Genomic DNA, 15,391 nt, shown 5'->3' on the forward strand with positions numbered 1-15,391 from the left:
GAGAAAACATTAATAAATCATCAAAAAAAATCATTGATACAAGGGGGTCTGCAACAAAAGCAGTTTTGGCGGGATGCCTGGGTAGGATGAGCATCCCGCCAAAAACTGTTTTGTTGCAAACCTCTTATAAATATCAGTGATTTTTAGATGATTTTTTGATGTTTTCTCAAAATTGCTCAAGTGGATGTAAGGGGTTTTGGAACTAAGCTCTTCATTTGTTGCGTATATATCAAGCCACTGTTAGGGAGTGTTTATAAGTTGTCGGCAACACTGAATGACATGAAGAATTGCGAAAATTGAAAAAAAAATCACCCTCAGACCCTCCCTACTCTCTTAAAGTAAAAAGAGCAAAAAACTCACTCTCCAAAACATTGGCTTATGAAGATTTTCAACATGGGAGGGGGGGGGGCTGAAAATTGAAATATAGGCCTATTTTGTGCACTGGGAATATAGATCACACACAAACACCCATTCCCTTAATTTTATCACAATTTTTTAACTTCACCTAGGATTATGGGGGGGGGGGGGCTGAAAGATATTCCAGCCCCGCACCAGAATTATTGAGGGGCTGAGCCCCCCCCCCCCATGAAAATTTCAACCTCTTAAGGATTCAGATATAGCGACGTTCACGTCACGTTTTTTGTGACCAGAGAGCACATCAGACGTATCAAATTGCATTTTGAAAATGATCTGATATATCATAAAATTTTGATTTTTTTGAAAAGTTCGCGATAAAATACACACTTTATGGCAAATGATTAAAAATTTATATTTTTGAAACTGTAACAGTCCTCGAAGTAAATTGTATAGGCTAAATCTAATGATATGCATGTACTTTAAGTGTACATGTGTATGTAGCTGGGAAGAAAAGCCGTCCATCATATGAAAATGTTGACCTTTCGTATTGAAAATATAGATTTTTTTTTTTCAAAAGCACCAAAAATTAGGTCTTTTGGGGGAAAAATAATTTATGAAAGGACAACATTTTCAATTGATGGTCGGCTTTTCATCCCAGCAACATACACTTTCAGTACGTATCATAAGTACTAGATTTATAAAGTTTACTTCGAGGACTGTTAAATATCAACTTTTAATAATTTGCCATAAAATTTGTAGTATATCGCGAATTTCAAAAAATCAAAATTATTTGATATCAAAAGGATATTCCTCGTATTCAGAATGCAATTCGATATGTCTGATGTGCTCTCAGGTCCCACAGAAAATACTGTGCAAACGTTGCTATCCGACTCCTATAATAATATAATAGAGTAAATTGAAGATTGAACAGGTAAACACATAATTTCCCCCTTTTTAAAGGCCAAAATCAGGGGCGTAGCAAGAGCATCAGGGGCCCATGGACAAAGAGCAGTACGGGCCCTTTTAACCAGAGCGGGGTTTGCCTTATGGGGGCCCTGCCCGGCCCTGGGCCAGGCCAAATTTTGGAGGGCCAGAACTCACGTGCCGAGGAAGGCATGTGCACTCAAGTAAGTGGCCAAGTTTTGGTTTACGTATAATATATAGGGGGACTAACATATTTTGTTCCGATGTTACTATAGGCCTACTAGGACATTTGCGCGCAAAGCACGCGAAATATTCAATTTCAGACTATTTCAGCCCTGATTTCAGCCCCATATCAACATGAATTTTGCTGTTTGAATGCGCGCGAACCGCGGAAAATTTACAATTTTGCCCTATTTTGGCCAAAAAACATGCTGTTACTGGGGTTGAAAGAAAGATGCATGATAGCAAATTTGGGGGCCCTGGACCCTGACCTAATGGTAAATCCGACCCTGCTCTCCATTATCAGCCCTTTAATTTTTCGCTTTTGTGCCTAGGGGCCCCTGAACTTAACCCCCGGGGCCCATGGACTTCGTCCACTCTGTCCCTCCGCTTGCTACGCCCCTGGCCCAAATATGTTAAAATGAAAATTGGCCGGCCCGAAATTAAAAAATTCACCTTTCATATTGAGCTAAAATAGTGAAAATTGGTTACACGGAGCCAAAATGATGCTCACTTCAGTGAATCAACCCCCTCGGACAACTAACCCTGATATGCCTTGAAAATGCATCCATGGCCATATGCAATACAAAAGTGATACAAACTTCAATTTGAAAAACTTTTTTTCGTATAATTATTTTTTTGTATAATTATTGATGTGATCACTCATAACTTTACTTCGGGGCATTGCCAGATTTACATGGGCCAGATGGGCCTGGGCCCAGGGCCCCCAACATTTGAGGGCCCTAAAATTGCCCTGTGTATATCTTCCTTTTTAGCCCGAAAAACACCATGTTTTGGGCCAAAATATCGAAGTAAAATTGCAAACTTTTGCGCCCTTTAAATAGGAAAAAATCACCTTCATTTGGGGCTACAATTGGCTGAAAGTGATTTTTCACTCAATTGTTCTAAAACATGCTCGTGGGAGGGGGGGGGGGCGGGCTCAACTTTAGAAGTAACGGGTGTATGTGCTTGCCGGCGCGGCGTCGGGGCATATCGGTATACAAAACGTTGTTTGAAAAAGGGTGGTAATCACGGTAATTGGGTAAAACAAAATGAAAAACGGGGGTTATTGCGTATAAAATATTGGTCCTGATGGGTATAAAATTTCAAAAAAGGTAATCAAGTTTTGAAAAAAATGGAGCAACTTGATATTCTGTTCCAAATTTCCCAAATTTACAATACAATTTTGCTGAAACAATTTTTAATTTTGCAGTGTTTTGTGGCATTTTGATGATACAATTCTAGAAAAATGGGTTATTTATTGGATAGCTCGGGTATATGACGTTTTAAAACAGGGGGTCATTAATTTTGGTATTCGACTTCTAAAAAGGGGGCTTATTGACAGGCATGATACCGTCACTTCTAAAGTTGAGTCCCCCAGCGCTCGTACCCATCTAAATTTTACTTAACCCGACATTTAACATGTTTAAGGTTATTAATTATTTTAAACTGTTGTGATTTGGTAGTTCACAGCATCTTAGTTACGAATGGTAGTGAGCTTTGGCAAAAACTGCATTGCTCAATTCATAGCGAGTGTGTAGAAGAATTAAAATATCACAGATATACTTTTATAGCCTAGGTGCTGCGGTTCTTGAGTTACGTTGTAAAGAGAGCTGAAACAACAACACTTTTGTAAAACGTATAGTACATAACTCATTAACATCAATAAATTAAGCAAGTTTGCAAAGTATATATACGATTTGTAGAATGAACTTTTACAAAACATCAAGGTCTTATTTTTCAATAATATATTGATCTAGATAATGAAAATCGATTTTTAGGTTGCTTCGACCAACAATACCTCGTCTACCCTTAAAGGTTTTCGATAGATGTGGCTATTTTACATGGGTGTATAACCAAAGTATTGGTATAACTATAAAGTATATCTTTGGTCTGGTTGGATCAGATTGATGTTGCATACCAATTAACAAATCAAGACAATTTCACTGTCAACATGGTAACACAATTATTTTTAATTCTGGCCTAAACACAATAATTGCCATTTTACCCTTAACGACTCCTCCATACAGCTTTTGTTCTATTCTTAGTGAAATTCTATTGTCCATTGTCATGCTTGTGGTATTTTGTCAGTGATCATGCATGAACAGTTTTAACCTTCGTCACAATTCAACAATTTGATGTGAATGAAAGCCCACATCAAACCTGAAGATTTACACTGAAACATATTAGTTTCAACATGTTCGATGAACTACCGGTATGTGATATCACATTTGAGATTCTGGAATGAGCGTTTTGAGCGTTTTGACAATATTTTTTTGTGGGATATGAGAGCACATCAGACATATCGAATTGCATTCTGAATACGAAGAATGTCTTTCTGATATCAAATAATTTTCATTTTTTGAAATTCACGATATACAAATTGTATGACAAATTATTAAAATCGATATTTTTCAAATTTTTGATATAGGTCTATAACAGTCCTCGAAGTAAATTTTATAAATCTAATGATATATTCTTAAAGTGTATACCGGTATGTAGCTGGGAGCAAAAGCCGACGATCAATTGAAAATTTTAACCTTTCATATTGAAGATATGGATTTTTTCCCAAAAAGACCTAATTTTTTTGGTGTTTTGGGAAAAATCCATATCTTCAATAATCATTTGCCATAAAATGTGTATTACATTGCGAATTTCAAAAATCTAAATTATTTGATATCAGAAGGACATTCTTCGTATTCAGAATGCAATTCGATATACTGTCCAAACGTTCATTAGGCCTACCCATAACCCATCCTTTAAGGAGTGCAACAATATTTTCTTACAGTTTCCAAGACCCATTGACATGATTGAAGATTATAACTTGAGATATAATCTTTTCTAGTTGTCTGAAAAATTAGAGGCAAAACAATTTGGTTTAGGCACGGGTTTAGGTAAAAGTTTTAGTTTTGGTTTAGGTCTACATAATATACTTCGTTGGTGACTGCACTTTTGACTCACATATACTGCCCAAATAAAAAAAAACATTACTCAAAAATAGAAACTTTCCCCATCTGTTCTGAAAAAAAAGAAAGTGTTCCTTTTTCCTGCAAAATTCCTCAAAATGTCAGATTAGTGATGTTTTACATTAGACATGTTAAGTATATTTTAATTAAAAATCCTCGTTTAAATAATGAGTTCTTTGTGGCATAAAAATAAATATCTTGCTTCAGGAAGCAATTATAACAGTCCAGGAAAACAGCATATATATTGTCATAAATCAAATTGGATTTAATTTATAAAGAATAGCAGAAAGATAAGAAATCATTAAAAAATAATAATATTTTCATCATTACTGATGAATTGTATCACCTACAGTAAACAAGAGGTTTTATTCATTCATTATTGTATTAGATTTGGTAAGTAAACAATTATTGTGTTGTCGATCAATAGCCTTTTGCTAAATCCTGTGAGAGAAAGACTTATTCACAGTGAATGAGTTGAAATACCGTCTCGAAAATCACATCAAATATTATTTATCATTTACATATTTATCCGATATTAAAGATCATTATTTACCACATGTGCTAAGGTTGATCAGTTGCGATTAAATCGGTGTTTAGACCAAAAAGCTCGATATTTAAAATCCGTCCTAATTAGTTTTTGACAGCATGTCATTTGTAAATTGTCCCTGTATACTTGACGTATATTGGCTGTTACTTTTATAGGCGCTACCCCCTGTCTGTGGTTTACGTAGTCTTCCACTCAATTGTTGTGTACACACATTGTGCCAAAATTGCCACAAAGACTGCTGATAACAAAAACCATATTGAAAATGAGATCAAAACTAGGAAACGTGCATGGGGGATTTTGTTTCTTCGAATACACTAATCAAAATAAGGCAAGCAAAGGATATTTATGTTGAAAGGTTACCAAGTTTGAGAAAAAAATGAATTTGGTTAATTTTTTCCAACTAATATTTTTTGGCATATTTGTCAGTATTGTTTACAATGATGTTCAATCTGACACCCACCTTTAAATGATGAAGACAGTCAACATTTTTTTTTTTCATTTTATCTCATTATTTTGGCTTAGACAGACTTTCCTGGCAAGGCATCACAAAAAAAATTGGATGCATATAACCATGAATGTAAAGCCATGTATACCTTGTATACAATGTTTTGAATATTTGTCGTTGTAGCATAGATCATCTAATCTATGGTTGTACTAACTTGTAGTGTGATCCCGAGTGTGATGTCAAAATTTAACAGATCCTTGCCAGATATCGACTGGTTCATGCTATATCTGTGTTCGACGTTCGGAACCAAGATCAAAATGATCACAACACAAAGTCGATAGGTCGTACTAACACTAACAGTATGCAAACCAAAGATATTGGAATAGTATAGAATTCTCTGGTGCAAACCAAGTGTGAACCAGTAACTATGGTATGACATATTCACTATGACGACGAATGGACTACTGAGGCAATTATTGCCATAATGAGCAAAATGCAGTAGTAAGAAGAACTTAAGAACTATGCCACTTTTTTCAACCACAAAAAAGTCAAAAGTATAACAATTTTTCACCAAAAGTTTGTTCCTCCAACAAACCATTTTATTTTATTTGGCCTTACCTGTCTAAATGTAGGATTAGAAGGAAATGGTCCTGATATAAAAAGAACTGAATTAAAAAGTTAATATTCCTCCCTCTTCTGTAAGCTCTCTGTAACATAACACCACAAACCCTCAGAACAAGGAGAATTGACCATTCATTGTTCACAAAAGTCTTAGGTTAAGTCTAATTCACTTATTCTGCGCTTGACTTTTTAAAGTCTTAGGTCAAGTCTATTGAGAGCCTTGAAGGCATGATATGGAGTAACAGTTCATTATTCATTATAGTCTTGGACTAAGGTCTGCTGAAAAACATTGTAATTTGCACTCATATTGCAGGTGAAAAGACAATTTCAATATTGATGACAACTTTTCTACATGTAAGCTTTCAAACTCAATACTTTGCAATAGCCATCATTTTATTAATGCCAGATCTTCTTAGTTATTTTGATTAATCGTATGTCCACTCAATCATGATCAATGGCACACATGTTCTAAAACATTGATGGTTCATTGGTTGTATCCATTTACAAATTTGTGTCAAAAAATTGCTAAGTGAGAAAAATAACATTTTACTTTTTTTATATAGTCACATGAAGGATTTTTATCTTTATAGTATTACTTTTTTTAGACAAACAGAGTAACATTTGCCTGGGAACTGTTTGACTGTCACAAAGTCACTCAAAACAATTAAGAGGAGCAAGAATTTTATAGGACTGAGCCAAAACCTTTTATGATATTCTTAAAAATTAGAATGGTGGCTCAGTGGTTACGGCCTTGGACTCATAATCTAAGAGCTTGCTCGACGTGCGTGGGTTCGATTCCCCGTTCCACCACCGTGTTGCGCCCTTGGGCAAGGCGCTTTGCCTCGCTTGACTCACCCCACCCAGGTGCAATGGGAAGCTGTTAGGGGTAGTCACAGTCGTTGTACTGATGAACCCTGCGCCACTTGTAGGCTGCAAAGGTGGTTCCGACATATTCTAATGACGGCGGTATAAATGTAAAGCGCTTTGAGGCTGTTTACAGCAAGCGCTATATAAATGTCTACATTTATTTTTTTTAAATATTCTGATATATAAAGTGTTTTATTGATCATTCAATCAGAACTAGTACAACACTTGCCCACTGTTGTGGAACTTGCAAATTCGATAAAACGCTTTCTGAAAAATTATAAATTGCATCTATAATCTCATTTTTATATGACTAACTCTCATTTGTTTTTTATTGTTGTTGTTTTAAACCCTGTATAATGGGGATGGTCCTGTATTAAAGGGGATGGTCCTGGGATAGTCAATGTTGATTGGCCTTCTCCCCCATAAATTGCCTAGTATTTAATTTGTGATGTATGTTTATCAATTCAATTGAAATATGCACAATTTCATGCTCGCTATATGCTCCCATTATGGTCTAGATAAGGATTGCAAATTGGGTTCCCAAATATTTACGGGGGGGGGGGGATTGTAATCACTGCGCTGCTCTAACATGATTATACTGAAACATGACAGAAATAATCCAACAGACCACTGATTTGATGCTGGCATGTTTTAGTGCTCTTCACAAAATTACACTGACAAATCTTATTTACTATAAGATTTTCTGAATTAGAGAATGAAGAGTGATAGTGCCAATAATGTTTTATCAATAGATTTGAGCCTCAGAAAAAATACCATCACCATGGAAATGAACAAAGCAAAGTGGCACTAAACAATATATATTTTTAAACAGGAATACTTGGTAGACCTACAGGTCACTGGATCGATGCACAGCCAGGAATCCAAGTCATAGGTATACAATTAAATTAAACAAGCAGCCCTTTATTCCTGCTGTCCGGTAGGGGATAGGGGCAAAATACCCCCCCCCCCCCCAACTATTTGGCAAATTGAGCTACTTTGGGGTTTTTTTTCAGCCACTTTTTGGCAATATACTCATCCAAATGCCCCCCCCCCTCCACTGTCAGTACTGGGGTATAGGCCCCTACATATCAGGGGCGTCTATTCTTCCATTATTCGCCCCCAAAGGGGAGGGAATAATTTTGCCCCTTTGGGGAAGAATTTTGTGTTTTTAAAAAGAGAAAAAAACTTGAGGGAAAGCCTATAACTGGAGTCACTGGTAGGCACACCCCTGAAAATAATAAATCACAGCTCTGAAAATAGTAAAGACCTTAGAGGTGGTTGACAGTCTTGAGTCTATCTTCCCTTTAAACCATTAGTCCTTAGATGCAATTGTTCAGTGTCTACAAATGTAGACTGTACCATCTAGCTATGGAAGAATCTGATGTTTGTAGGGAAGACGGAATAGAACCAGCAACTTTTTATACAACAGTTAGGCTAAGGGAGGGAACAAGAAAATGAAATTTTCCCTTTTGGGTCAATTTTTTGAATTCCAGTTGGGGAAGAATCTGGGGAAGGATGTGACACAGCATGGTATAGGGAATAATTTAGATCTTCTGGAAGAATAGACACCCCTGCTTCTCATTTATATATGTTTAATGTAAGCTGCAAAGCTATAACAAGCCCCAGAGGCTCCGAAAGATTTTAAATATTCAGAGGGGAGGGGGCAATTTTGCCTGGCCCAAATTTCCATATGGGTGGGGGGGGCAGCGCTCAAAATAGGGCAGTTAGCTGGCCATTGGCCTGTAACTTTTGGCCTGGCCGGTAACGTTTTAAGATCATGCCCGGCTGGCCTGTAACTTTTTGAGGCATATTTCGAACACTGGGGGGGGGGGCAATGGTACTTTTCCATAACCACCAAAATTATTGGGGGGCAGGCCCCCAGTTCCGGAGCCACTGTATACCCACTGCATTTAAAGTGAAGTTATTTTTAAAACCAGATTCTTCATGGCTCTTGATTCATAATCATATCACTAACATGAATAGGCCTATAATATTTATTTATTTATTTATGGCACAAAATTGTGAGCAAATAATAGGCCTATATTGCACAAATCTGAATCAAAAGCAAACTCGTATTGAACTTTATTCTCATATCACCCTCAAACACCTATATCAACTATTTCAGGGAATTGCAGGCCTCAAAATACTTTTTTGATTATGAGGGCTATTTTTGACAGATTCCATGAAAAATAGCCCTCATGTATGTATTTTGCCATTGACATTTTTTTTCCATGGGGCTATTTTGGAAAAATTGGGACGAATCCCCCTTTGCCCCCGTGTATTTTTAACCCTGGGAAATTGTTCTAAAAGTAAAGATAATTATTTAGAAAAGAATGGAACAATTGAATAATAATAAAAAATTCTATTTGAAAAAAAACCAACACTAGTACTAGGGCTAGGTTATTTTAATATTTGTACCAAACCACTGTCTGACTTTTTTGACGCAAGCTGTTCCCTTTCGACAAGGCATTTATGAATTATGAAACAGCATTTCAAGTTCAACAAATAGTAAAATTGCATAGAATTAGAAGATAAACTAATACAAACATGTGGTTTACAATGAAATAAAGAATTACTAATTCATCAAACTATTTATACCATTTCTTTATTGAAATATCACACCATGATTTGTTGGTGGTATCCTCAGCGGAGACGCAACACAAAATAAGCAGGTGTTTCCATTACAGTCATTACAGGAGGGAGGGCGTACACTGACCGGCACAGCCTACCTTCAGCCGGATGCTCGTTCTGCCGTTTTGCGTTGTCTGATCGTCTCTGTTTTGAAGAGGAAATATCCTAATTTTTGCTGGAAAATCACGCTTAATATCAGGTAGACACCTTCTCTAATGTTTATACTATTTCTTTGTCGATTTTAAGAAGATTTTGTGGAGATTTAAGGAGTTAACTTTAACATCTTGTGTTGAGTGGCTTTATGTTCAATTATCTTCTTTTATTGCCCCCGATAAGCCATTCAACTCAACTGAGGCGCACTACAGTCGCTTGATTATTTATTTTTGTTAACACAAACTTTCATGCCATATTCTTCACGTTTCCTGGTGATTTTTTTCTCTGATGTTGGAAGCACTTATTGGAGATACTATTGAGGATTATTATATTGCCAACACTGATTATTGTTGTGTTATCTGTTTTAGAAAGGGGCGATAGGCGTGTGAACTGTTTGGCATGTGCCCCGCGGTGTGACCAACCACTTGGGTCGTGCCTCGCTACAGAAAATTTTTCACTCAGCTGCTCGATTTTCGCAGTCGTATTTGTCGAATATCAACCCGTAATCGTGTGCGGATTTCGCTGAAATTTTACTCACAGCTTCTTTAACCTTTCAGGTAGCCATAGTAGAAGAAGGAAGATGCCTAATAACCGAGAGCAGAGAAGAAACTCTGCTGATGATGCGGAGGCAGCTAGCAGTAGTTCAAGCTCTAGCTCAACGAGTTCTGCGTCTTCAACAAATTCAACTGGAGCTGGAGGGGCACGCGGCAGTAATGCAACTACTGCTACGGCTCCGGGAGGCCGTCCAACTCCAAATATTCGTGAATTATCACATAAACCTCCCTCATCTGTACCAGGAAAATGGACCAGTAAAATGTTGAGCACCAGTGCCAAAAGGTATTTGTCCAAATCCCGTTATAATCATTGCCATTTAATGTAATTTTCTTGGAGACAATAGGTCATAAATATAACGTGAGTGAGTGTGAGCACACAGGCATACCAAATCGATGTCTAATCAGTGTGTTGCAGACACAGTCATGACTATATTGTGGTAAAGTCCACTCCACGGCTCCCGTTACTGAAATATACCTAATTTGCATATTAGCTAAAAACGTTTCAATCTTGTCAAATTTTACAAAATACCCCAAATTATATGTATGAATAGTTTCTTTATGATGGAATCTAAGTCATAGTGGATGTTATTAGGAAATTCATCCCATAGTGAATGAGAAATTTCAGCTTGAAAATTACATGTATTTACTATTATGGGTCATGAGCTAGTGACGGCCATGTTTTTTTGTGTGCAGCAGTCGTACTGAGCAGGTCGCTGTATATATTTATTTGCTTTCTTTGTTTCCTTTCCTATACAAGTTGAGAGTGTCAATAGCTTTTAGGGTTTTAAATTCCGTGACATTATCTGTCTGATTTTATTGTAGGATTCAAAAGGAATTGGCAGAAATAACTCTGGACCCACCACCAAATTGCAGGTAAGAAAGAGAGCATCAAGCTACAGAGGGAGGGTGTGCGTAATATAAACAGCAAAGCGAGGGTTAATAATAATCTATCTGCTTTTGATACATCATGTTATATAAATAATCTTGTTCATGGGGAAGTGTTTGAACATGAATAACAATCTGAATTTGACAACCCCCATAATTAAACACCTGGTAGAATTAGGGATTTTTCAGTGGTTGATCCAGGCTGGGACATACCAGGCCCTGTTCCAGTGGCGTAGCCAGGAACCGGGGGGGGCACAACTTTTTGTACCGCCGCGTCGTACCGACAAACATTTTTTTTGCCCACGAAGTTGTGAATTGTTAACCCCAATTTTTTTGGCCAGTGCTGTCCTTGAAAAGCTAAAAAGTGGGGGGAGGGAGGAGGCGAAATTTACACAGTGTTTTTACGTTTAATAGCATGTTTAAACAGCCAAAAAAGGAAGAGTCATATCCAAGATTTGAAGTATTGGAGCGACATGTTCTTTGTTTCTTCACCATGTACAGTACTAGAGTTGGGCGACTAAGTCGCCAATAGTCGTTAGTCGCGACTATTACTGATAGTCGCGACTACGACTATTGAAAACCAAAAGTCGACTAATGCAAGTATATTTTTGTGTTCAAAAATTACTTTAAAAGTGCCAGTTATTCGCACCAAAACCAACCAAATACTAACATATAAACTGCGAAAAATGTGAAAAAATTTTAGTCATTGTCTTAGGCCCTTCGCACTTGATTATTAGTTTCCTGTTGAAGATTTTGAAAAAGGGACGAGGTGACTTTTAATAATTAATTATTAATTATCTTTTATTTTCTTTATTTAGTTTAAATTATTACAAGCAACTATTGACTCGTTTTGACTAGAGCGGGCATTTAATTATTTCACAACAATATTTGATTTTATAAATAAGTGAAGGTGGAGTTGTACTCTTTGTTCATTCATCATTATTGTTGATATTATTAAAGTCAGAAAATGGCAAGTAGAAGTAGTTGAAAGTTATTTTAAAGGAGAAAATTAGAAATAAAAATAAAATAATTAATTATTTTGAGATTTTCAATTTTGGATGCGGGCGGTAAACAGGAAACTAATAATCAAGTGCGAAGGGCCTTACCAATAGTAACACTAACCAACAAGTAATCATAAAGTCCATAAATCATCATTAAATTAGGGGTTCATTCATATATTTTCATGACTAAACGGTTGTTTATGCCAGAGGGCCGCTATGCCCGAGGCATAAACAACCGCTTAGTCATGAAAATATATGAATGAACCCCGCTCATACATACCAGAACATCTTGTGATTCTTATTTCATCAAAATAAAAACAAAAAATTACAAGTAACATCATTTTAAAACACGATTTTCCTGCATTTTCCCTACCCGGCGATCTCACATCCGGGACACCGGGCATAAACGCTGTTTATGCCCGGCTCTCGACTCAATCACGCGCGCTGTTATATAGCGTGTATGTATGAACTGGTGTTATTGACTTGTTGTCGAACTACTTTCCCACAAGATAAACGCCGTCAAAAAACTCAAATTACTTAGAACTGTCGAACATCTCATTATGATTATAATTTATGCCGAGATAAGGCCAATGAAAGTCAATTCCGAGTTTTAATATCGTCACTTTTTTTTTCTAGGTTGGTGAGGTGACTTTTTCATTTTTCATTATTTCATCAGATTTCATTATTGACTTAAAATGCGTGTTGATTTAAAGCCAAACTCATACATGTGATTTATAAACATGTTTTTTATATGGGTAAGGACTAGAAAAGTTAGAAAAGAGCCTGGTTTTACTTCCAAGTTATGAATATATGTTTTACAAACAAAAATATATGTTTCCAATTGCTAAAACTGGTGAAAACACTGATACTTTGAAAATAATGAATTATTTTGGCATTTTTGAAAATTTGACGCGGGTGTTTTTGGTTTCCAAAAAGTGACGCGGACGGGGGACGATAAACTCGGAATCGACTTTCACGCGCCTAACAGGTGTAGCAGCGTCATAGCGTGCATGTACAGACCCAGGTTGGGTGTTTGTACCAACTACTGAATGTATGAGATTATTTTAACTTTGGAAAGAAACAGCGAGAACTTCCGAGAAGTGTTTTCCAAAGGAAAATTTAGGAAAATATTATTAGATTAGAAGTACTTTTCACGTAATTTCAAAAAGCTATGCTTATTGTGGTAACAGAATATTTAGAAAGCAACAGGAAAATAAACAAATTAGCTGACAAACAGTCGTAATGTTGCAATGCCACCCCTGTAGCGACAAATGCAGTAGTCTAGATGAGGTCAGGTGACATAGGTCGGAGGTGAAAGTTAATCGTACATGCACGATGCAACACGTTCATGAACATACCATGGAAAATATGCACTGCCGTACCGGCATGTTTACATATTTTCATGCACAGCAAAACATGGAAACGAACGAAGATCGCTATTGGAATATTGAAGGTTTGAGAAATTATATGAAGTTTCTTGTGCTGTTGCTGGAAAGTGGCAAGTGAATTTAATTGACCAGAAAAGTTAGGCCTATATTACAGCATTTTACAGTCAAATATTTGCATCGCAAACGTGCGATACAGTGTAGCAATTTGTATCGCAACAGTGCTGGTTTGTGTAGCAAACTGTGATGCGATGCCGGCAATCACGGGTCCTGTAATCATGCATTATAAATACTAAATTGCCACCAATCTTTCACCCGATTTTTCAGTCCAATTTTAACCACAGATAGTCGCGACTATAGTCGTAGTCGCGACTATTTGCTGCCGACTAGTCGACTAGGAAAAAAGTGATAGTCGCCCAACTCTATACAGTACACACAAAATTATTGTCTATTGTTGACCCCCAATTTTTTTAGCCAAGGCTCGTCGCCTACCGACGGTCTAAGATGAACCGACGGCAAAGATGGGGGGCGGATGATTTGAATTTGATGAACATTCATGAATATACGCGATACGTGTGATCCAATCATATGTTTATTCATATTTTATTATTTTATAAAACGTGGATGAACGCAAATGGAGATCATTAATATTTCACAATTGACCGCAAAGTGCGTAATCGGTCCAATTGTGCCCATAAATAACCCGCTTTTATGTATCGTTTCTAAATTAACGTACAAAAAAGCACACATAAATCACAGCAAGCAAGCCTGCATACTTGTTGATCGCGTATTAAAATTAGCATAAAAACAGTGAACGGAAGATTTCAATAGTCAAAATGTTGTTATTTTCATGAAACAAATTTGTAAAATGGCGGTAATGAACAATAAACCATCTGTTTTGCGGTCATTGTGTGAAATCATCAGCAGTGTTCGAAATATGCCTCAAAAAGTTACAGGCCAGCCGGGCTTGACCTTAAAAAGTTACCGGCCAGCCAGGCCGCCAACTAGATGCCAGTCAGAAAAGTTACCGGCCAGGCCAAAAGTTACAGGCCAATGGCGGCTGACCGCCCTATTTCAACGCTGATCATCAGGGTTTGTGTTGGGCCTCCTTATTTTTCCCTCAGCCCAAAAAAACCCCTCCGATTTCCTGCAATAACCTTAAAACAGATAGGCCTAGCGTGCAGTTATTATTGTATAGACTACTGGTACCGGTACCGTACTGTGGACATTTTTGTGCGATTAATTTTTCGCCCTTTGCCAATTTTGATCTATTTCCCTTGTCTTTAAATGTGTGATTTAAGTTTCCTTACATTGTCCTAGACTGTTGCCCTCATTTGTCAACTGTCTGGGAGAAAACTATGTGGAAAAATGGCTGTTACTTTATATAGTGTACTATCCAGAATCCAGATAGGTTGCGTTGCATCAGCTGAACGGCGTACAGCTCGCTGCTCGCGCTTGCTAAGTCCGTGTGGGCCACAAACCGCGGCTAGTGTCTATCCTGCAGAAGAAAGATATTTTTTCTTTGGATTTAGTTGATACTTTTTAAAGTTAACAATGCAAATTAACGGTATGTGAAATTTAACAATTGAAAATTGTTTGTTTTAAATTAAAATCATATTAATTCACATTTGGTGAGAATCGATTCTCTAAGAGATTAATCTCCTAAACTGTTTTGTGTGCATCTAAATAGTACGACGTCCATTGAGTGACCTCGGCGATTTATTAGCTATGATGGCGCCCTTCACATTTTTAAATTTTTAAATTTTACTGTCGCAAATTTTATAATGCACCAAGGCACAAACACAGTGAATTCCTTTCAAAATCGGAAGACCTGTT

At 37.0% G+C, this 15,391-nt stretch overlaps 1 protein-coding gene across 1 annotated transcript in view; it reads left to right on the forward strand.

Annotated features, from left to right (window-relative positions):
• Positions 1–9,664: 9,664 nt before the first annotated feature.
• LOC140155666 (ubiquitin-conjugating enzyme E2 E1-like) overlaps positions 9,665–15,391 on the forward strand; it is an 83,717-nt gene continuing 77,990 nt past the window's right edge. The window contains exons 1-3 of the mRNA XM_072178591.1: positions 9,665–9,776; positions 10,288–10,567; positions 11,107–11,157. Of these exons, the coding sequence (XP_072034692.1) occupies positions 10,311–10,567; positions 11,107–11,157 (308 nt within the window). The 5' untranslated portion in view covers positions 9,665–9,776; positions 10,288–10,310. The remainder of the gene's footprint in view (positions 9,777–10,287; positions 10,568–11,106; positions 11,158–15,391) is intronic.

The sequence above is a fragment of the Amphiura filiformis genome, chromosome 6 (genome assembly GCF_039555335.1).
Source record: "Amphiura filiformis chromosome 6, Afil_fr2py, whole genome shotgun sequence".
NCBI classification, from domain to species: Eukaryota; Metazoa; Echinodermata; class Ophiuroidea; order Amphilepidida; family Amphiuridae; genus Amphiura; species Amphiura filiformis.